This window comes from Homalodisca vitripennis, chromosome 2, assembly GCF_021130785.1.
Source record: "Homalodisca vitripennis isolate AUS2020 chromosome 2, UT_GWSS_2.1, whole genome shotgun sequence".
Lineage (NCBI taxonomy): Eukaryota > Metazoa > Arthropoda > Insecta > Hemiptera > Cicadellidae > Homalodisca > Homalodisca vitripennis.
The window spans coordinates 52,805,174-52,827,766 of NC_060208.1; the positions used below are offsets into that span (position 1 = coordinate 52,805,174).

A 22,593-nucleotide genomic window follows, 5' to 3' on the forward strand; every position below is an offset into this window, starting at 1 on the left:
TATTCCTTAGAATGCATTTAATGTACGTAACGCACAATAACCCACTTCTGATATTTCCTACATTCAAACATGACAAAAATATTCGTATAGAAATTCTTCATGAATATTTGAGGTAGTATGGACATCCATCCTCCTTACTTAGTAAGGACTCGTCCTCGTAACTAGCGGTCAGGGATAGATTGCATGATGAACCCTATGTACAGACTACTGGGAGGTCCTAATTAAGATCACCCATCACCATTTGAGGTTACATACGTCTTTGTTCGATGTCTTTGAAATTGCATAAATGTACTCAAAAAATAATTCATTGTCAATGATTTGCGTATGGCTTCACTACGTTTGGACAACCTCACGTAGGTCCGTGAAGTTAGCATCGCCCAGAAAGCACTAATGGTCTAGCGCTATGGGAAAAAACTGGGGGCGGGGCTAACTTCACTACTATTTTCTTATTGGTACCAACGATTAGTGCTTCGTCAGTGCTAATTAGTTATTTAATCCCCACCGTTAGTGCTTATTGGATCAGTAAAGTTAACACTGTTTAGAAAGTAATTCAAACTAAGACATTTAGATACCGAATTATTTAAATGATGTACTTAAATCAATGACAACTAATGTTTAATTTCCATTCTTAATCACAATAGTTATTATACTATACAGTTTAAAAATATATATATAGTGCTTCGTCAGTGCTAATTAGTTATTTAATCCCACCGTTAGTGCTTATTGGATCAGTAAAGTTAACACTGTTTAGAAAGTAATTCAAACTAAGACATTTAGATACCGAATTATTTAAATGATGTACTTAAATCAATGACAACTAATGTTAATTACATTTGATTTTGAGTTTCTTTTAACGATTTTGACATTTGATCATGCAGATAACTATCTTAATACAATAGTTATTATACTATACAGTTTAAAAATATATTATACATATAGATAGTTATCTGCAAAAACGTATTTGATCAAATGTCAAAATCGTTAAAAGAAACTCAAAATCAAATGTTTTGTACAAGCATTGAAGCAATTTCGTGAAGTTAATCACGCCCACAGTTTTTTTTCCCGATAGCCCTTGGACAGATGAGCACTACCCATGGGGATTGAAGAACTAATGAGCACTAACGAGGCACTAACCGCTGGTACTGGTACCATTATGGAAGTAGTGCCTCATCGGTAAGTAGTGGACGAGGCTTACTTCCGTGAAGTTTCTTGCCTGAAGCTCAGTTGTGAGCCCCCAAAGTTCGTTGTCATGCAGCCCTGTTTCGCCGATCTTGATTCGTGCGAATTGTTTCGTGTTCGATACAAATGAGGGCAAACCCTCAAACCATTCTAATAGCCAATAATCAATGTACCGTTTCGTGTCAAGAACATCGCATGGCGCTAAATTGCAACATATAAATGTATCTGTGGGTCTACATTTCTCTTATACTGGCTCCGGGGAAACATAATGTTTCACTTACTCATTTGGACAATCTGTTTGAGTGTGACGTTGCTGGTTATTGTCCCTATGATATTCACAAGCCGTTATAAAATTTCAATGTTACCGTAATTCTCAAATTCTAAACAATTGTGTGAAGACATACAAAGCCCATTTTAGTGGTCTTTACTAATGTTTTATTCAATTAGAAGCAGAACCTAATGAGTTTAGAGGAAAAGGCAGTAATATAACAAAACGCCCAACCATATATCCGGAGAAGAGTAATGTTGCCTTCCTGCACCAAATACAATTCTATTTGTCAGGACCCGCACTGTTGTACACAGAGGTCACTGAAATCGAAGCATCGAAACGTGTATTGATGGCTTTTATCAAGCTTTTGGAAGTGTAGTGTCACGTTACATTCCGCTGCTTCGAATCATGGGTTCCACATGGCGAATGATATTTTAATGCTGTATCCCCGTACGGGATTTTCATGGAGATGACCTCTAAGAAAAGAAGTCATGAAGCTTGTGTAGTCTCTTAGGATTGGAGTATCAGTACCAGTAACAAAGTTCCTAATAATGTTTTAAATTTTGTTTTAAATAATGAAGATAGTCTATGTGTTTTAATAATTATTTCTGCTCAAGTCAATAGCCACAACTATTGCACCTGTACAGTGTATAGAAATCTGACCTTACTTTGTGTAGTTCAAGATTTCTTCAATTTATCTTAGTATATTTGAGGAATAGTTCATTTTTATTTTACTACGATACCTGCCTTATTTTATGTACTGTTTTATAAAGTTACTAGTTGTTTAACGTTGACGCTAAAAACTTGTAGGAGTATATTTTTATTAATGGATTTTAAATTACATTTTGTTTTCTTATTTAACGAAAGTTTTAATGTTTTGTTATTTTTAGACATAACCTTGCTCTATATTTTGTTTCAAAGTTAGAATTTTCTTACTAAGAATCTATATTTACGTGTTGTGTGTCTCGAAGATTGAGTCCTTAATTTTTTTTGTACCTACGTGACTAAATATTGAAGGCCGAAGGGACATGAACTACAAAACCAGCCATATACAAGTTGTGTCAGGTTATTTGTCGAGTTGTGCGCGTTTTCCTGTATGTAGAAGACACCTGCACGATGACTTGGCGTGGGAATTGGTTATCTGAAAGAGTTTGATGTCCCAGGCAGACAAATTTCCTCTCACCCCTGTCCACCCGTATTTACAACTTTCTCCATGGCGTTACATTCGTGTTTACGATACCAAATACCAGCACGTTCTCCTGTATGTAGACGATTCGTTGTGCACGATCACTTGGCGTGGGACAATCGTTTGTAGGAAGAAAGAACACTCGTAATTTTTATATTAATCGTCTATCATTAACTGACGATTTTTAGTCTGACACGGCACTACCACTTTTTTAGTTGGTATTCTCCTCCACCGAGAGAACAACAACCACGAGCTTAACTTGGGTCGCGAAACTATCGAGTACCGAGTACGGCCGGAGGTTGACAGATGTTTGGGTGGAAACTGGCCGGACCAGCCAGGGCTGTGTGTTGACTGAGGTAAATAAATCACCCTGCGGGGTGCTGTCTGGTGTCTGTATGGAGGGTCAGGAGGGGGCCTACCCTCGACAGTTACCTAAAACCTTCCGGCCGCCAGTTATATTTTTATTTATCGTCATGTCTGCCTCCCTTTGAAACTTCCCGCAACAACAAGTTTGGAAATGAAAATATTGATAACTTTTTATACATCGAACTAAGCTAATACCATTCTAAAAATCCATACTGAGCCTTGTAGCTAACGCATCTCTCATGAGTATCTCTATCTATCTATGAATTACAAGTTTTTTCTTGATTTTTGTACGGCATTTTATGGTACCCGTATCTAAAAATATTATTTTATATACTTATGTGTTATGAATACAATATCTTTAAACACTCTAGATGTACTTTTAGTGGATTTGAAATACACCCAAAAATAGGGCTCTGTTCTATGGGCTTTCAAAATTCGAATGTTAATCGTGTTGACAGCATGTTCGTTCACTTTAAAACTAATGACACTTGTATTCTCAGGCAGTGTTGTAGTTACAATAATTACTTGAGTTCATTGTTTGTTAAACAATTAAGATTCATTTATATTATTACAATATTTTAAAATCATGCTTATAAGAAGTATTTTTGAATACTGCGCTATCATTCAGTTTCATAAAATATTCAGTGTATTCTTTTCAATCCTAGCATAATCCATCTCCATAAATAATCTGATATTAGTTTATTAATGGACCAAACCCTACTAAGTAAATTGCTTCTTAGTAAATTTTTAGTGAAAAATTTGTTTACATATATTGCAGTTTTCTAGATATTTTTATAATAACTAATGATTTAAAACATAATATAAGTGTTTTCAGCTGAAACGTCTCTACAAAATGGACTGTTATGGTTTCATCATTGAAAGATAGCTTTTGTTATGGTTTACCAGCTTGCACGTTAATGCAATTTGTTTTGTATTTTAGTAAAATGTATCCATGATTTTACTCAAAAACTTGCTAGGATTGCAATTGTGGCACTTCTGTGAGTAGTTTTTAAATGTACAATTAGTTGAACTAACTATGCATGCGAACTTCTTATAATTATTGCAACACGTTATGTGTAACATATCAAGAGAGACAAGGAGAAAAATTCGAACTATCAAAAAATTTGAACTAATAATGTTCGAATTATCAAAGTTCAACTGTAATTGGTACCATCTTTGAATTAACTGCACAAACATGTGCTCAAAAGTATCTCGTAGGTACTTGTAGAATATTTGTGTTATGTTTTATGGTAATTTTGATTGATGAGTGAACAAAATTAAGGAATTTTATCAAATAGATAATGTATTTAGCGACACAATGTATTTTAGGAAGCTTCTTACTTTCAATAACTATTTATGTTTAATAATACATGTACGTAACAGATTGTGAGTACAGTATAAAAACTGTCAAGCAATTCGTTACAGTACTGTACAATTACTATATAGACATGTTGTAATAAATTATTGTTCAGGAAGTTCTTAAAACCAGTAATACGAATTTCTTGCGGAATTCTACATTTGATGCTTTATATTTAATAATAGTGACTCGACTAAGTCTTGTCACATCTTGCGTAAATTCTTCTCTAAAATGGATGAAATGTAACACCTTATAATCAGTGTTCTCGATAATTACAGACATACTACAAACTTTTAGTGGCGACATCACGAGAATGTGGGGGAACAGGAATCTCGACAACACTACGGTGTACAAGAACGACAAGTTGTCGCGTCAGAGGTATAAAAAGCCAACACTTTTCTTTCGTCCAATAATAACATTATTAAGTGTTTTTGGACGGAAGACGTAACTATAAGTCCGTCAAGGAGGAATTACCGAGATGATTTATCAGTCTCGCGCACGCACGCGAGCGCACCGTCACACACGTTCTACAACAGTCAGTGCTTTGCGCATAAACTATGGTTGCCACGGAAATGAGTGACGTTTCCTTAACACATGAGTATCTGTTTGAATGAGGAAATAATGGTCTACTTCAAAAATTGTATTAGCTTCTTTTACTTGTAGTTTCTTTCACTCGGTGAAACATAAGGTGTACTTTTGCTATAAAGAAATGTTAGCAAAAATGCATATGATTATTTCCAGCATTTACTATTCAACTTAAATATTAGCATTTTGTGTCTATTCAGAATCTACTGTATAGTACAAGATCGTAATTTTAAAACGGAATTAGACAGGTGCTCAGTTAATGAACGGAGAATGAGTGCAATAATTGTTGTCTTTCGGCATCATAGTTGAGAAAGGTGAAATGCTATTTTTTTTTCATTTTTGATTTAATTTGGTTACACCAATCAAATTATATTAGTAGACCTACTGTTTAAAAAGTTAAATGTTATTTATTTTGCACAATATACAAATTGTTTATTTCTACCCGCACAGTCCCTCAAAACACGAATCCGTAAAGCTTATTTACCTATTTAAAAGTTTTAACCTGCGATATTTCTTTAAATGGTATAAAATAGAATTTCTAGGTTCTTTATAGTGTATAATTCATGTTTCGCTTTAATTATCATTCGAAAAGTTGAAAGACTTTTAAGAAGAGTTTTACTATATTTTATTCTAGCTACTTACATTTATGCTAATTATGACATTTGAATAACATTCAGGTTGTGTATGAATAAGGGAAGATATTTTATCGTGGTTATGATGTTCCATTTTTGAGAATATTTGGTTTTAAAGTAGAAGTCTCTGCGTTTGGGACCATTTTTGAAATGATGGTAAGAACTCCCCAGGAAGGAACATGGATTGTCAAGGATGGCTCTGCAGTTACGACTACCGTGTAGTTGACATTTCATATACTAGTAAGGAAATACGTAAAGCCCTCCGAGTAGGCCAATTGGATAGCGTATCTAAATTGTTTTAACTAATGTTTTAAACTTAAAAGGGTTTCAGTTATGAAAGCGACATTTTAATAAACATCTGTTTTTTTGACGTCTTGTGTACATCCTACAAGTGATTCAGATAATACTTCTTGCGCATCTGTGTTACAGAATTAAACTAAATGTAAACCAACCGTATAATCAGCTATCGATATTGTAATGCTTTCTATTTATAAGACAATGGTCCAAAATGTTCATATAAACTGTTCAAATAAGACAGAGTACACAGGAATCGCAGTGTTGAAATCGGAACATACGTATCAACACCAAGACTTGTCTGATACTCATCCTACTCGTGTATCATAGATATGAGAGACACGAAGGTTGTGGGCAATCGTTATAGAATGGGTGGCACAATCGATCCAATGCTAACGGCTAGTCACTGTTTACTTATTCACAGAACAATCCGAACTTGCGTTGTCTGCGCGCTGCGTATTTTATACTCAATTGGAATCTTTGAACATGTCGATGGTATATCGACAGACCTGACGGTTATGGACACGGTTGCGGTAATCGATATAGAATGGGTGGCACAATCGATCCAATGCTAACGGCTAGTCACTGTTTACTTATTCACAGAACAATCCGAACTTGCGTTGTCTGCGCGCTGCGTATTTTATACTCAATTGGAATCTTTGAATATCGATGGTATATCGACAGACCTGACGGTTATGAACGCGGTTGCGGACAACACTAACCGCTTTATATAGACCGAATAACCGCAAAGAACCACAGACCTGATGGTTCGGGATATTCAGTTTGGACACACGATGTACGGTAAGTTTACGGTTGCGGCAATAGTTGTGACGTTAATCGCTAGTCACCGTTTATTTATTTACCGACCACTCCCGATGTCGCCGGCGTGCTGCCTGTTTTATACCCAGTTGGGATCGGCCGAATTCTTGGCGAGCTTCCAGTACGTTGCACGGTTACTGTGTAGCGCCGGAATTCCCTATAAATCAGGACGGCCAACTAGACTAGTTCTAATTCATTCCCAGAGGTTCCCGTTTTGTTTAAACGAAATATGCTTAAAACAATAGTAAGTAGTAGCAAGTTGTGAAAAAGAACCCGTTTCTGCCACATTCTGAAAATGTGTGCGTATTTGGTCAGTTACACTGGAAATATATAACGTATGTATTTTAAATCAAAGGGATCTATTTTGGGGTTTAAAACTCAAAATTAATTTTAGTTATGTGATTTTAAAACGAGGATTTAAAATTGAAACGAACACAACAATTCTGAGCTCTTTAGATGCAACATTTAAAAATACACTAAAAGATTACCAAAACAGCCCTTTTAGGATTTTTAAGTTTCTCACTTGAAATCCGAAAGTTATAAAAATATACATTTCAAATTTTTACTAGTGGGTAAAATATTCATACATACATACAATCACATAAATATAAAAAAATCCATACAAAAATCTTATAAATATGAGTCGTTAAGGTTGAGACGAATGGTTTATTTGATATGAAATGACCCATTTCCGATACGTGAAAAATTCATACAAATTTTTTTGACAATTTACAAGAAGCCTTATAAAAGACTAACAACATTCAGTTCGACCAGAACATTACAAATTTATTTTGTGATTATAAACCCTTAAACAGATTTGATAACTTGCACTAATTGAAAGAAATTCTCAATCGTAACCAACGTGACGTATTGGATTGAACCTAAACTATTGTCATTAATTTTATATTACGTTTTATGCGTTATGAAAACACATATGCAAACAGTGATACTAAATTCATATGTTTTTTAGCATTATATCCAGTGGCGTATATGTAGAATGAGACGAATGAGCGAATGATTCAGTAGCTCGTCATAGAGTTTTCCCTCGGCCACCTCCCCTTCCACCCTCTCATGTTTGATTTACCGCACGGTCGCTCTCGTGTGATGGGTGTCAGCAGTCGTGTTTCCTCCACGACCCTAACATATCCGGTTCCGCTACCCCCGTCGCGTTATTGCCTCCAGCTCCAGCACAGAACTGGAGTTGGCAGACCTCCAGACGACATACTCGAGTAGGACGCTTTGGATGGCTGGAATTCTCGCTTCTCGGGTCATTGGTTTTAAAAAGGCGTGACACAGCTAGCCCTGCTTTGTTCTCTCCATGGAGACTTGCGCCCAATGATATTGATAGTGCAGTGTCAACTCTGGCACCGGTATATTTTTTCCGCCTCTCCATCTATTCCGCTTGTCTTGGTTCTAGTACGATAAGAAGTTGCGAAATCGATTTCCAGAGAGGGAAAGTTAAAAGATAGTTAGTTCTTCAAATTTTAAACAATATCCTGTCTATTTAAAATGAACACCGCAGTTATAATTAAGTTAATGTTATTTTAGGTTTAAAAAACAATTGTTTTGTATTGTAGAAGAATTTTTCGGTATTACAATATAATAATTTCATTTTTGCTCATGTTTTATTATGGTTTAACCCCACCATCCAGCTCGTCTATCCTTTTCTCACAATTTGGCTCGCGTGTAGATGGAGTATACCATTTGACATTTTAAATTTTTTGTACATAGTATCGGCTTTTTATCTACATTTTACTTTTATCTGTCCCTCTTCCATTATAACTGAATGTCTACGTATTAACATATAATATGCAGTAATACAAATATAATAATGCTAAAAGTGTATTAGATACTTTATCTCTACCTTGATTCTTACGGTTTAATATTTGAAATGTATAAACATATAGGGAAACTAATTTAATATACAAATATTGATATAAATTTAGTTTGTGAAAATGTGGCAAATATAAATTAAAATATCGCATTGCAACTGACTGCTTCCGTGATCATATATAGCCCCATTGGTCCGTACAAACAGATCTTTGTCAATTTTAATTCTTTGTGTCCTAAATCACTTTCTCACGGGAATTATACATAAAAAATAAAGTTTTTAAAATTGAGTTTGCTAGAATAGCTTACATAATTTTTGCAGTGAAATATATGTTAAATACGCTTTATGTTATGCATCAAATTATTTTTACAATACTACTCTCATAACATTGTTATATGTATACTCATGTTATTTAACTAACAAGAATTAATTGACTTACGCAGCTAACATCTTGGGTAACGCGGTCAGGCTTGTGCTTAGTGACATCTAACAATAGTAACCAAGCACTCTTAATCTATCCACTAACTGTTCTTGCCAATGCATGAGACGATTGTAATGCGTAAACATGCCACTGGTAAGTCTTTTAGGAACTAAAAGTACTCTGGCAGGTGTACCCTATACAACGTTTTCTTCACTGAAGTGAGGCTTTAATGTTAATGCAATTATTCTGAATGCTAATATTTGTGAGTTACAGTTTTCCTGTCCATTGGATTAAATTAAATTTCACTAAGTGGGCACAGTTAATTTTCATTTCGTAGCAATGCATTAGACGCCACCTGTTATCAACATTTGATTAAAAACTCTTGAGTAAATTGAGACATGCTACTGGAAAACCAGTACAATTTCACGATTTTAATATCTTTTGATGGGGTCGAGTTAAACCGCTTGATGTACATTCAAGGCGTGAAGATATTTCGTTTCCATTTGTTTGCGTCATAACGACATACCCGAAATATTGTCGTGTCCATTTTAACGCGTGAAGCACAATATGTTAATGTTGTATTTCCTCCATAATTATTTTTTGACTAATAATATTACAATAATTCTAGTATATAATATTAGTTTATATGAAGGGGCTTACCGTCTTCCTGAACTGCTGAATGAAACAATGGAATATAAAATATTATTTTTGCGTACTGATCTTTCTGCATAGATTTTCAAAAAATATATTGGCATTCAAAGACGAAGGTTTAGGGGGTTACAAAATGTATCGAGAATGTTTTTTATAATTGCTGCTAATCAGAGATATGTGTAAGAATTGTGTAGACATAATAAATGTAATTTGATATACTTCACATTCTCTCTTTTGAATTTTTACCCACACAGTGCCATTTTGTATGTCTTCACGTCCTCTGGCATTAAGCAGATGTACAACTCTGCATGGATGTTGCGTATATATTTTACGGAATTTTTAATTCAATAATAAATGGTCTCTTTTAAATATATTTCTTGCATATAACACGAAATATTCTAAGTTGTTAACATAGCTGCATTTGTAAATTCTACTTAATGTACTTTAGGTAGTGATAATAATAATACTAAAAAGAGATTTCAATTGACGAAGCCCAATTTTACATGCTAAAATGGCTTATTGAATACTAATGCATCTTATTTATGCTAATATTAGTATTATGTGAGCATGTTTTGAGAATGGTCTGTTCAATGGAGTGTTGACTGGTAAAAGAGGTAAATTAATAATAAGAGTTGCTATTTAATAGTCGGAGTTCAGTAGGCTACACCGTTTCAATAATTCCAGTTTATTGAACAAAAATATTACTCTTATCATAAATATTAGAAAACATCCTTAATACTGTGTATACATATTCATATCAAATAGAATTTATTTAATGGGGCAACATTTCACGTGATATCCAAAAATGCGCTATTGTACGTACAACAAAACATAGGCACTACGACAAATATTTATTGTGCAAACAAGGTACATTAAACAATGAGTGGACACTAATATAATTTTCGTTTGTTTTATACCATAACGTGTAATAATCAAATAATATCCGTTACAAATAATAATTACGTGTCTATATGGGATACAGTTATGGGATACGTTGTACAAGTAGCCTAGAGTACAAGAAGTAATGCCTATTGCCAAAAATTTTATTTTAATTCGGCTAAGCATAGGAAAATAACAATGTGGTAAATGATAAAAAATGTTTCCTGTGAGTAAAAAGTAAAACTGGCTTACGAGGGCATGTCGGATCTAGTGCAGATTTGTTGGAAACCTGCCTCCGTAGTGTCCAAGCGGGAGAAAGTAGAAAAGATTGACACAACTTTAATTGTTTCATACTTCTAAACATAACCATGAGATAGATTACCGGGGTGTTAATCTAAATACGTTTTCTGAATTAAAAAGATACGCAAGATTAAAATTTAAAATTTTGAGTCACAGATATGTTATTAAAACCACGGGTAATACGTATTCCCATCAATATTGTACTATCGCTTGTGAAAGGCAGTGTATTGGGTTGGTGTAGTACGTCTTGTAACGAGTTTGATTTTTATTTGTTTAATCACTGCCACGTAATACTTAATCCATATCCAGTAGCGCTCAAATATAACACAATCTCAAAATATCTTGGTGGTCGCGCAAAACGACCCGTATGATAAAATATTGAAAACCTGGATCGAAATATTCTGTAAGCTGAGCGAAAGGTCCTCATGAACCAATATGAAAGCCTGGTTCCATTCGGTTAAACCGTCTTGCTTGTAAGCGAAAGGTAAGGTCCGCATGATACAATATTGAAAGCCTGTTTCAATTCGGTTAAACAGTCCTGCCTGTAAGCGAAAGGCAAGATTCGTATGATACAATATTGAAATCCTGTTTCAATTCGGTTAAACCGTCTAGCCTGTAAGCGAAAGGTAAGGTCCGCATGATACAATATTGAAATCCTGTTTCGATTCGGTTAAACCGTCTTGCCTGTAAGCGAAAGGCAAGATCCGCATTGTAATAGAGCGCCCACAAACCTGGGCTGTAGCTCTGTATTGTAAACTGCTGGCAGTTATTTATTTATTTTTTGCTATATTTAGTTCTTTTAAAGACAACAATTTGTATTTTCCAAAATATGAGAACAGGTCAAATATTGTTGCACGCAATGCGCTGATTGGTACAAGTGTTCCGAGTCAATGCACATCACGTCTGTGGTTTGTCAGTGTGACGCAATCATTGACCTCGTGATACACTCTTGTCTATTGACTAGCGTGTTGACCTCGCACGGTCGACAGTTGGCAACAGTGGCCGGAGCCCTGGACCGGTTCACCGTGGGTTGGCCACACTGTTTATCTCGTTATCCCATCAACTCCTGCCCGTGTACAGCCGTGCCCTGTCCCGTTCCCGCTCTGTGAACTGTAGATGCGGTGTGTTGTACTCTTCTCGATAACGTTTCCTTCGACAGGAAAAACGGAACTGACCCCGGACGATTAGTTAAGATGTCCGAGTTGAGAGTCAGTTTGACAATTCATGTCATGTGTCCCTAACTAAGGGTGTTTTACACCTGTTGATCATTATTGAATGTTATTATGAAATAACTTTGATTCTTGTTAAGTAACATTATGAAATAATAAATAATATGAAATTAATGTCAACTGAACATAAAATGTAACGGAGTTCAATATGACGTTATGAGTGAATTCTTCTTATATTGGCCGTTTATTTTAGTTCGCCCCTAGTGTATCCATGTAAACACAGTTGCACACGCTGTACTTACAAAGAGCATGGCCATGAACTATATTAATCTCGGCTATGACGGGTTGAATTTGCTAGTATAGCAATCGTTAAACATTTAACAGACTATTTTAACCAAATGAACATAGTTGTACGCGCAGTACTTACAAAGAGCATGACCATGAACTATATTAATCTCGGCTGTGACGCGTTAAACTTGCTAGTATACCAATCGTTTAACATTTAACAGACTATTTGAGCCAAATGAACTCAGTTGTACGCGCAGTACTTACAAAGAGCATGGCCATGAACTATATTAATCTCGGTTGTGACGCGTTAAACTTGCTAGTATACCAATCGTTTAACATTTAACAGACTATTTGAGCCAAATGAACATAGTTGTACGCGCAGTACTTACAAAGAGCATGACCATGAACTATATTAATCTCGGCTGTGACGCGTTGAACTTGCTAGTATACCAATCGTTTAACATTTAACAGACTATTTGAGCCAAATGAACTCAGTTGTACGCGCAGTACTTACAAAGAGCATGACCATGAACTATATTAATCTCGGCTGTGACGCGTTAAACTTGCTAGTATACCAATCGTTTAACATTTAACAGACTATTTGAGCCAAATGAACATAGTTGTACGCGCAGTACTTACAAAGAGCATGACCATGAACTATATTAATCTCGGCTGTGACACGTTAAACTTGCTAGTATACCAATCGTTTAACATTTAACAGACTATTTGAGCCAAATGAACATAGTTGTACGCGCAGTACTTACAAAGAGCATGGCCATGAACTATATTAATCTCGGCTGTGACACGTTAAACTTGCTAGTATACCAATCGTTTAACATTTAACAGACTATTTGAGCCAAATGAACATAGTTGTACGCGCAGTACTTACAAAGAGCATGACCATGAACTATATTAATCTCGGCTGTGACGCGTTAAACTTGCTAGTATACCAATCGTTTAACATTTAACAGACTATTTGAGCCAAATGAACATAGTTGTACGCGCAGTACTTACAAAGAGCATGACCATGAACTATATTAATCTCGGCTGTGACGCGTTGAACTTGCTAGTATACCAATCATTTAACAGACTATTTGAGCCAAATGAACATAGTTGTACGCGCAGTACTTACAAAGAGCATGACCATGAACTATATTAATCTCGGCTGTGACGCGTTGAACTTGCTAGTATACCAATCATTTAACAGACTATTTGAGCCAAATGAACTCAGTTGTACGCGCAGTACTTACAAAGAGCATGACCATGAACTATATTAATCTCGGCTGTGACGCGTTGAACTTGCTAGTATACCAATCATTTAACAGACTATTTGAGAGAAATGAACATAGTTGTACGCGCAGTACTTACAAAGAGCATGACCATGAACTATATTAATCTCGGCTGTGACGCGTTGAACTTGCTAGTATACCAATCATTTAACAGACTATTTGAGCCAAATGAACTCAGTTGTACGCGCAGTACTTACAAAGAGCATGACCATGAACTATATTAATCTCGGCTGTGACGCGTTGAACTTGCTAGTATACCAATCATTTAACAGACTATTTGAGCCAAATGAACTCAGTTGTACGCGCAGTACTTACAAAGAGCATGACCATGAACTATATTAATCTCGGCTGTGACGCGTTGAACTTGCTAGTATACCAATCATTTAACAGACTATTTGAGAGAAATGAACATAGTTGTACGCGCAGTACTTACAAAGAGCATGACCATGAACTATATTAATCTCGGCTGTGACGCGTTGAACTTGCTAGTATACCAATCATTTAACAGACTATTTGAGCCAAATGAACTCAGTTGTACGCGCAGTACTTACAAAGAGCATGACCATGAACTATATTAATCTCGGCTGTGACGCGTTGAACTTGCTAGTATACCAATCATTTAACAGACTATTTGAGAGAAATGAACATAGTTGTACGCGCAGTACTTACAAAGAGCATGACCATGAACTATATTAATCTCGGCTGTGACGCGTTGAACTTGCTAGTATACCAATCCATTTAACAGACTATTTGAGCCAAATGAACTCAGTTGTACGCGCAGTACTTACAAAGAGCATGACCATGAACTATATTAATCTCGGCTGTGACGCGTTGAACTTGCTAGTATACCAATCATTTAACAGACTATTTGAGAGAAATGAACATAGTTGTACGCGCAGTACTTACAAAGAGCATGACCATGAACTATATTAATCTCGGCTGTGACGCGTTGAACTTGCTAGTATACCAATCATTTAACAGACTATTTGAGCCAAATGAACTCAGTTGCACACGCTGTACTTACAAAGAGCATGACCATGAACTATATTAATCTCGGCTGTGACGCGTTGAACTTGCTAGTATACCAATCATTTAACAGACTATTTGAGCCAAATGAACTCAGTTGTACGCGCAGTACTTACAAAGAGCATGACCATGAACTATATTAATCTCGGCTGTGACGCGTTGAACTTGCTAGTATACCAATCATTTAACAGACTATTTGAGAGAAATGAACATAGTTGTACGCGCAGTACTTACAAAGAGCATGACCATGAACTATATTAATCTCGGCTGTGGCGCGTTGAATTTGCTAGTATACCAATCGTTTAACATTTAACAGACTATTTGAGCCAAATGAACTCAGTTGTACGCGCAGTACTTACAAAGAGCATGACCATGAACTATATTAATCTCGGCTGTGGCGCGTTGAATTTGCTAGTACACCAATCGTTTAACATTTAACAGACTATTTGAGCCAAATGAACTCAGTTGTACGCGCAGTACTTACAAAGAGCATGGCCATGAACTATATTAATCTCGGCTGTGACGGGTTGAACCTGCTAGTGTATCATTTTTTTAACTTGAAACACAGCACATTGTAACTAAAAGGATGCAGTAAGTGCATTCTTTAAAGAGCATGACCATATACCTAAAGGGTTAAATAGAGATACAATTCACGTGTTTATAGACCTGTATACGTTAAATTTTAAATGTATCCCTGATTTAACTACGTTAGTTTCTTATTCCTGTATGCTAGTCTTCTCAATCCGAAAACGTTAAATTTTTGAAAATGTTCAACTCAAATATTGATTACAGGATCTTTTTAACTGTTAGGAGAATGTGGGCGTTGATTTGTCATGGAACAGTCCGAAGTAGTCCAAATCGCTGGTGCTGAGAACTCGCTGTCCCCACACAAGAGCCCAAGGGCAGTAGCTCAAATCCTGGTCACATGGTCAAACACAAAACACTATACCAGCATAACCTGGAGCAGTATGGTAAACTCTGGGCTTGAGCTTCAGATAAAAAAGTAAAGCAAACTACAAAAATAAAACTATGGAATTAATGCAAAAATGACATATCATTTATTTGGAGCATTTTAAGAAAATCTGTTATTTGCTCTCGAAACTTAAACGTTATTCTTTTCTACTTTAACTTCTGAAATATAAATGCAAACGAATCAAAGCTGTCTTTGTGATTGTTTAAACAATATTAGAAAGAATTTCTGGTTTGAACAAACGCGCCTACAATAATGAGGACCATAAGTCCGGGCTGCAGCAACACCCTTAGCCCGTCTCTCATTGATGATGGTGACTAACGAAAAACATCCCTCGAGATAATGATCATGAAGACCCGAGAGAGGTAAAAGGTTATTAACTCACCTAACCATACATCGGAGGAATAATGGTCTTCTTTGGACAGACAACGGCATGTTAGGTAAATTGGTTGTCAATATTACATTTTTTATTTAATTTACTGCAAATGATAATAACATGAAAAGCCAAATAAATATTTAAGTAGAAATGTGTTTAAGTCGGTCTGAATCCGTACATAAACGGAATACTCCTTACTTTAAATTCTCCGGCTACCGGCATGGATAATAAACATATTTTATTGTTATAATGTATAATACGAAAGTTACTCAATAGGATTAATTGTAGAAACGCCTGGGTTTGTTTTTTTGTGGGAAACTTTACATAACCGAGTTTCGGGAGAGGTTTGATATACAAATCTAAAATTTTGTATTTTTTTAGTCTTAACACTCACTATTAGTATACCAAATATTTGTGAAAATCGGATAGGTTGTTTGTCCGACCAAGGGAAACAATCGGCATTTTTAAGACATGGGTATGTGAGCATAATTACCCTGATTGCGAGATGTATATAATCATCTTCGTGGTTACATCTTGTTAGAAGTTTCTAGTAAATGTTACAAAAATTCTCGTTGGTGGAATATGTAAATTAGGATCGATCTCCTTGTTTCATCTGACTGTTCACTGGATTCTAATAGCCTACCAATATACCATGACCGGAATTCTCGTGGTTGGAACCTCAATCGACCGATGGAACCAAGACTAAAATTTCCATGCATCAAACTCCATATAAAATTGTCGGAGTATAAATAATTCAAGCTTGTTTCGTTATGCTTACATGCACTCTAACTCACTTAGATTTTCCATTTGTTTTATATTTTTAGTTGGCATGGCCAATACTTCTCGGATAAACCCCAGAAAAAATAAGTGTTGATAAAAGTTTGCTATTAGTATACTATTTGAGAACATGAAATAATTAATATATATGTACTCAGTGAAAACATTATCTATAGTAGCCTGAGCCTAGCTTGTAAATCGTAATGAAAAGCAATAGTCAAAATTAATAAAGGATTTATTTCAATAGCAAACATAAAAAATATAAAGATAAAAGATTGCATTATTTATTTAATAAAAACAAATGTGTGTTTGACATTGACACTCTCCTACGCGAATGTAATGTCGGTGTAGTTGACGACCGACTCCTCACACGTAGGGATATTTTCTCTTTGTAATCTGGTAACGTTGGTAACACTGCACCTTGTCGCATTATTTGTTTTCCTTTAATGAGGGGGAGGCGTTAATCACGTCAGAAGCCGTTAAAGACTCGATTATAGACTCCTCCCCTCCTCCCATCCACCCTTGGAACCTGATGCGTGACGGAACTATGGGGGTCTCATCTTTTCATAAGGGCCCATCATCATTATACCCTCATCCCTATAAGGAGTCTTTTTGTGCATTTTTCGTTGAATAGATCTGTCTGTAATACATTCTTTTAGTGACAGCTAGCTGGAGATTATAACACTAACCAAACGTTATGAGCCGGATTGTTTTTTCGGTACTTTTTGGGTGCTTTCGGGGCAAAATGTGTTCTCTAAGTTGAATATAATTACCATTCTAACATACCATTTTTAAGAGAGAGTCTTTTGAACACATACTTTGAAGAAGTCTTTTTGAACTGATGCTATGGTTCTGAAATCCAGCTTCTTTTTAAAGTGGGACTTTTGAATATTTCGGAGTTAAAGTGTATACGAATTAGGCTCCTTTACCTATCCTAGGAGTTTGACTTACCATTCGATTATATATTAAGCTGGTACTGGTGTCCTCGTCACTCGTATAAGGTGAAGGGATGGAACCAATGCTTCAGCAACATTTCAATATATGGAGGACGGAATCTCCATGGTTCATTCTTAGGCTTTCTGTTGGTTGCAATGTGTTTTGATATGTTACTTGCTCATCTCATCTGCTAACAGCGCTACACCTGACATCCCCATTTCACACAACTATTGCTCGAATACTGTGTATTTTGCCTTTATCTCAAGTTGGTAAAAGAATTGGACCCACAAACAATATATTCATTGGATAATTGAATGTATGATATGTTAAGTGGATTATGTTTTTACTTCAAGCCTTACCTATATCCTGCTGTTATGGTAACGGTATTATATTAACGGAATTGGAACTGTTTATTCCTGAGGTGTTCTTGCGCCTAGTTTTGTATATTTCAACAGTATTCAACACAATCGTGGTGTGATGAAGGCCGTATTTGCAGGTCGCTTACTTTGCAAGCTATAATATCGAAAACAAAAGACAATAGAGATAAACATAAGAAGGAAAATAAGAACGGCTGCTAGTTGTGGCACACCCAGAAATCTTCTCTGGGGGACTCCGTAACACCGGGTAGTCGGGAGCATGGGACCCCCCCCCCACAATAGCAATAGGGAAAATGTTCAAAGTGTTATTTTATAGTACTTCTGAACTAATAAAAGGAGTGCAAAGATCAGGCCAGAGTATGTAGTTTACAGTAACACCACTCTATCACTAATTCACCAGGAAATTTATACAGGGATAATAAAAATATTCTGAAACAAATACATTTTATATGGAGTATATTTAACTAAAACGAAATTTACTAATTATAACACTAACAACATATTTTTTTTAATAATTAATTTTTAATTACAAATCAAGACCAAAGCTAAATGTTGATGTCTATTCTCAGATCAAAATGTATAGCTAGTGTAGATTGAAAGTTGACCACAAACTTAACTACCTCATAGGCTACAATAACGGGAGTTTAGTTCGTTTATTTCTGCGTTTCTACATATAAAACTGTTCACAAAAAATAACTTTCCAGTTCTTATATTGATAACAAGGAAAATATACCGGTTTTGGTGCTTTTCAAAGTACAACTTTCAAAATTCATAATTCGGAAGCTTCTAATTTGATTAAGACCAAATGTTAATACAAGTGTACTCTAATTGAATATGTAAGTTTATAATTTATAATAGTAAGAAAATAAAGTTGTTATTAAATTGCCATCTAATTTTTTTATTCATGACCTGGTGAGTCACAAAATTCGGCACTGGTCACTTTATAGAGTCATTAATCTTGAACATGTAATTTTTTTGTAAACTTCTATTTCAAACGTTTAATTTTTAACACATATCACATTGAGCAGGTTTAGTTTGCCATGACTGCTCGATTTAATGCGCAAATCGCCAGCCTGCCCCCAGGGTAGTATTGCCTCGTGGTGACAACAAACTACCATAATACAGTACTGCTCATAGCTCGGGAAACTCAGTCACTAATGTGACAACTGATCACGTTGAGTTCGGTGGCAGTTTCCAGCACATCTCAATCGTCCAATAATAAGAGAGTGTGTGAGAGCAGGTGGAGATTCATTGCGACCTATATCTTACACAAGATAATGTTTGATATGAGTTGTTTTCAAAAAATTTGTATTAATTTACAGTCATTGATTATTAGTGGTGAGAAGTTACTAGTATTAAATACTAGTATGGGCTAAAATTTTTAGCCCATACAAACCTGTTGCCATTTGAAGCGTTGTGGTTGGCATGTTGCAAACGGAAAAACAGTGATTGCAGACAATTCATTATTGAACATGTTATATTGAATAGACTATGATAATGAATGTTAAATTTTTAAAATTTCGTTAATGTAAATGAGAAAATTTAAACTCTAAACAAAAGTTTCATAACACGCCCTTAGATCAAACTTAGACACACAGAGCTTTTGGCACACAATTCTCGAATAGAAGCAAGGTGTATTCTCTTTTAAAGTGATAGTTTTAGTTTTGTTTTGCCAGTGGTCATCACTTCCTTAGCCTGCTTTCCCTCGTCTAATACATCCGACTATATAGACCATTCAATGTGGTTTACACAATGCGAGTCACAGCTTGTAGACATGTGTCTTATACTGGCAATTTATGAAATGTATTTTTTTCAGAGGCAGCGCCCCTAGCGAGATGATAGTGAATTATGACAACGCGTGGTCCGACTGTACATGCGCACCACACTACTCGGTGAGTGTTCACAAATAATATCATATTTCGATAGACTATTCACAATAATGTATGTGTTCTAATTCTCGTACAGTATAAGGAATATACAAAAGTCGGTACGCTAAATGTTTAATGATATTGAAACCTACAATGTTGACGTTTCCAGAATTTACAATGGAATTTCCAGAATCCTACAACCTAAACCTTTTTATTTGGTAATTCGTGATATATTGCAGAGAAAGAACATACCGGTACACGATTTTGGAGTAAATTTTAGCTGGTCATTTTTATACAGCGTGTTTCAAATTTTATGCATACTGAATGGATCTTTTTGTAACTATTAGGAGTAGGCTACAGGAAAGATTAAATGGACAAAGGTGTGCATAGTAACAAGACCAACAAATCTATGTTGGTAAGTAATTATTAGTTGTGTTGTTCACTCGCTGCATTCAAAAACATGTTTTTGGTCAAACTGTCACAGCTCTCTTATTAGTAACTTGACGTGTTAGCTCTCGTGCTATTAATGGAACGTTTTTACATGACATCTGCATGAAATACCTTCCATATTTGTAATTGTGTAATGAAAATTTATTCTCGATCAGCAAGCAAGAGGAAATCGTAGGATGTGTGTGATGCGGAGGAGCCATGTTGAAAACCTTTTGTGAATTAAAGTTACTTAAAACTTTCGAGTCTTTACATTTACACTTCTATAACATAAAACAATAAAATTATTATTATTATCTTTTTTTAATAAATTTTAGTTACTTGTATATGATAATGTTTATTTAATATATTTTTATAATATTACTAGCAATTACCCGCCGCTTCGCCTGCAATGTCGTAAGCTTTGCACGTGCAAGAGAGCACTTCTGGGTCGAGAGAATTATGTTTCTTTCGCTAATGTGGGGCAGGCGTTGTTGCCACGAAAATCTGTAAAAATTGTTAGTTATGAACATTGTAATTTACTCTGGTATTTGCATTTTTTATGTTCATTTTTCCTGATTACCCGACCAAGAAAAAAACAATATACAGGGTGTTCACAAAAGGACGTTACAAACTTCTGTGAAAGATAGTATTTATAATTTTAAACAATACATGTTCTATAAACATAGGTCGATAATAATGTCTCGTTTTACAGCTAGCCGCCATTTTGTATGTTTTTTAAAAGTATTATCTCTAAAACTAGTAAAGCTAAAGAAACCAAATTTAGCACATAGGTTTGAATAAATAAAAGAAAGATTTAAAAATAACTGTGTTATATTCTGTAATATTAACAAAATGGCGTCTATTGAACATTTTGAATGCCAAATAGAAAATCCAGTAGAGATAATACAAATTGAATAGCCATAACTATTTGTAAAAATGTCATTACAATTCCAACAGTACTTTTATCAATGAAATCCGTGAATGCATAAGCGAGCAAGACTTTAAAGGTATGCTTGCACAAGACGGGAGCAGCCCACATTTTGTCTTTTAATAGTCATTAGCTGTATTACATAAGTTATAAAAAAACTTACAAGGAACCAACTAGTTTTGAAATTTTTATAACAATTCCAACGGTACTCTTATCAATAAAATCCGTGAATGCATAAGCGAGCAAGATTTAAAGGTATGCTTGCACAAGACGGGAGCAGCCCACATTTTGTCTTTTAATAGTCATTAGCTGTATTACATAAGTTATAAAAAAACTTACAAGGAACCAACTAGTTTTGAAACTTTTTATAACAATTCCAACGGTACTCTTATCAATAAAATCCGTGAATGCATAAGCGAGCAAGATTTAAAGGTATGCTTGCACAAGACGGGAGCAGCCCACATTATGTCTTTTAATAGTCATTATCTGTATTACATAAGTTATAAAAAAACTTACAAGGAACCAACTAGTTTGAAATTTTTATAACAATTCCAACGGTACTCTTATCAATGAAATCCGTGAATGCATAAGCGAGCAAGATTTAAAGGTATGCTTGCACAAGACGGGAGCAGCCCACATTTTGTCTTTTAATAGTCATTAGCTGTATTACATAAGTTATAAAAAAACTTACAAGGAACCAACTAGTTTGAAATGTTTATAACAATTCCAACGGTACTCTTATCAATGAAATCCGTGAATGCATAAGCGAGCAAGATTTAAAGGTATGCTTGCACAAGACGGGAGCAGCCCACATTTTGTCTTTTAATAGTCATTAGCTGTATTACATAAGTTATAAAAAAACTTACAAGGAACCAACTAGTTTGAAATGTTTATAACAATTCCAACGGTACTCTTATCAATGAAATCCGTGAATGCATAAGCGAGCAAGATTTAAAGGTATGCTTGCACAAGACGGGAGCAGCCCACATTTTGTCTTTTAATAGTCATTAGCTGTATTACATAAGTTATAAAAAAACTTACAAGGAACCAACTAGTTTGAAATTTTTATAACAATTCCAACGGTACTTTTTCCAACGTAGTCCGTCAAGTCATAAACGAGAACGGCCACTTTACAGTTACGCTTGCACAAACAAGCCAGGAACAACATACAACTGATACCTCTCATGACATGTGACATGTGTGGCGTCTACTACATAAACATAGATAGTAACTTAGTCTTTTATATCAACATTATAGTACTAACCAAGCACTGCATACTTAAAGTTGGCTAAAATTTACAATAATAAGTGTATGTTTATTTAGATTTGACATTTTTTACCTGGATATTTTCTTACTATATGGTAAATGGCGGTTGCAGAAAAGTAGACAAAA

At 35.2% G+C, this 22,593-nt stretch overlaps 1 protein-coding gene across 1 annotated transcript in view; it reads left to right on the plus strand.

Annotated features, from left to right (window-relative positions):
- Positions 1-22,593, plus strand: part of LOC124353935 — a 47,905-nt gene that overhangs the window by 6,763 nt on the left and 18,549 nt on the right. The window contains exon 2 of the mRNA XM_046803998.1: positions 19,793-19,868. Within this exon, the coding sequence (XP_046659954.1) occupies positions 19,825-19,868 (44 nt within the window). The 5' untranslated portion in view covers positions 19,793-19,824. The remainder of the gene's footprint in view (positions 1-19,792; positions 19,869-22,593) is intronic.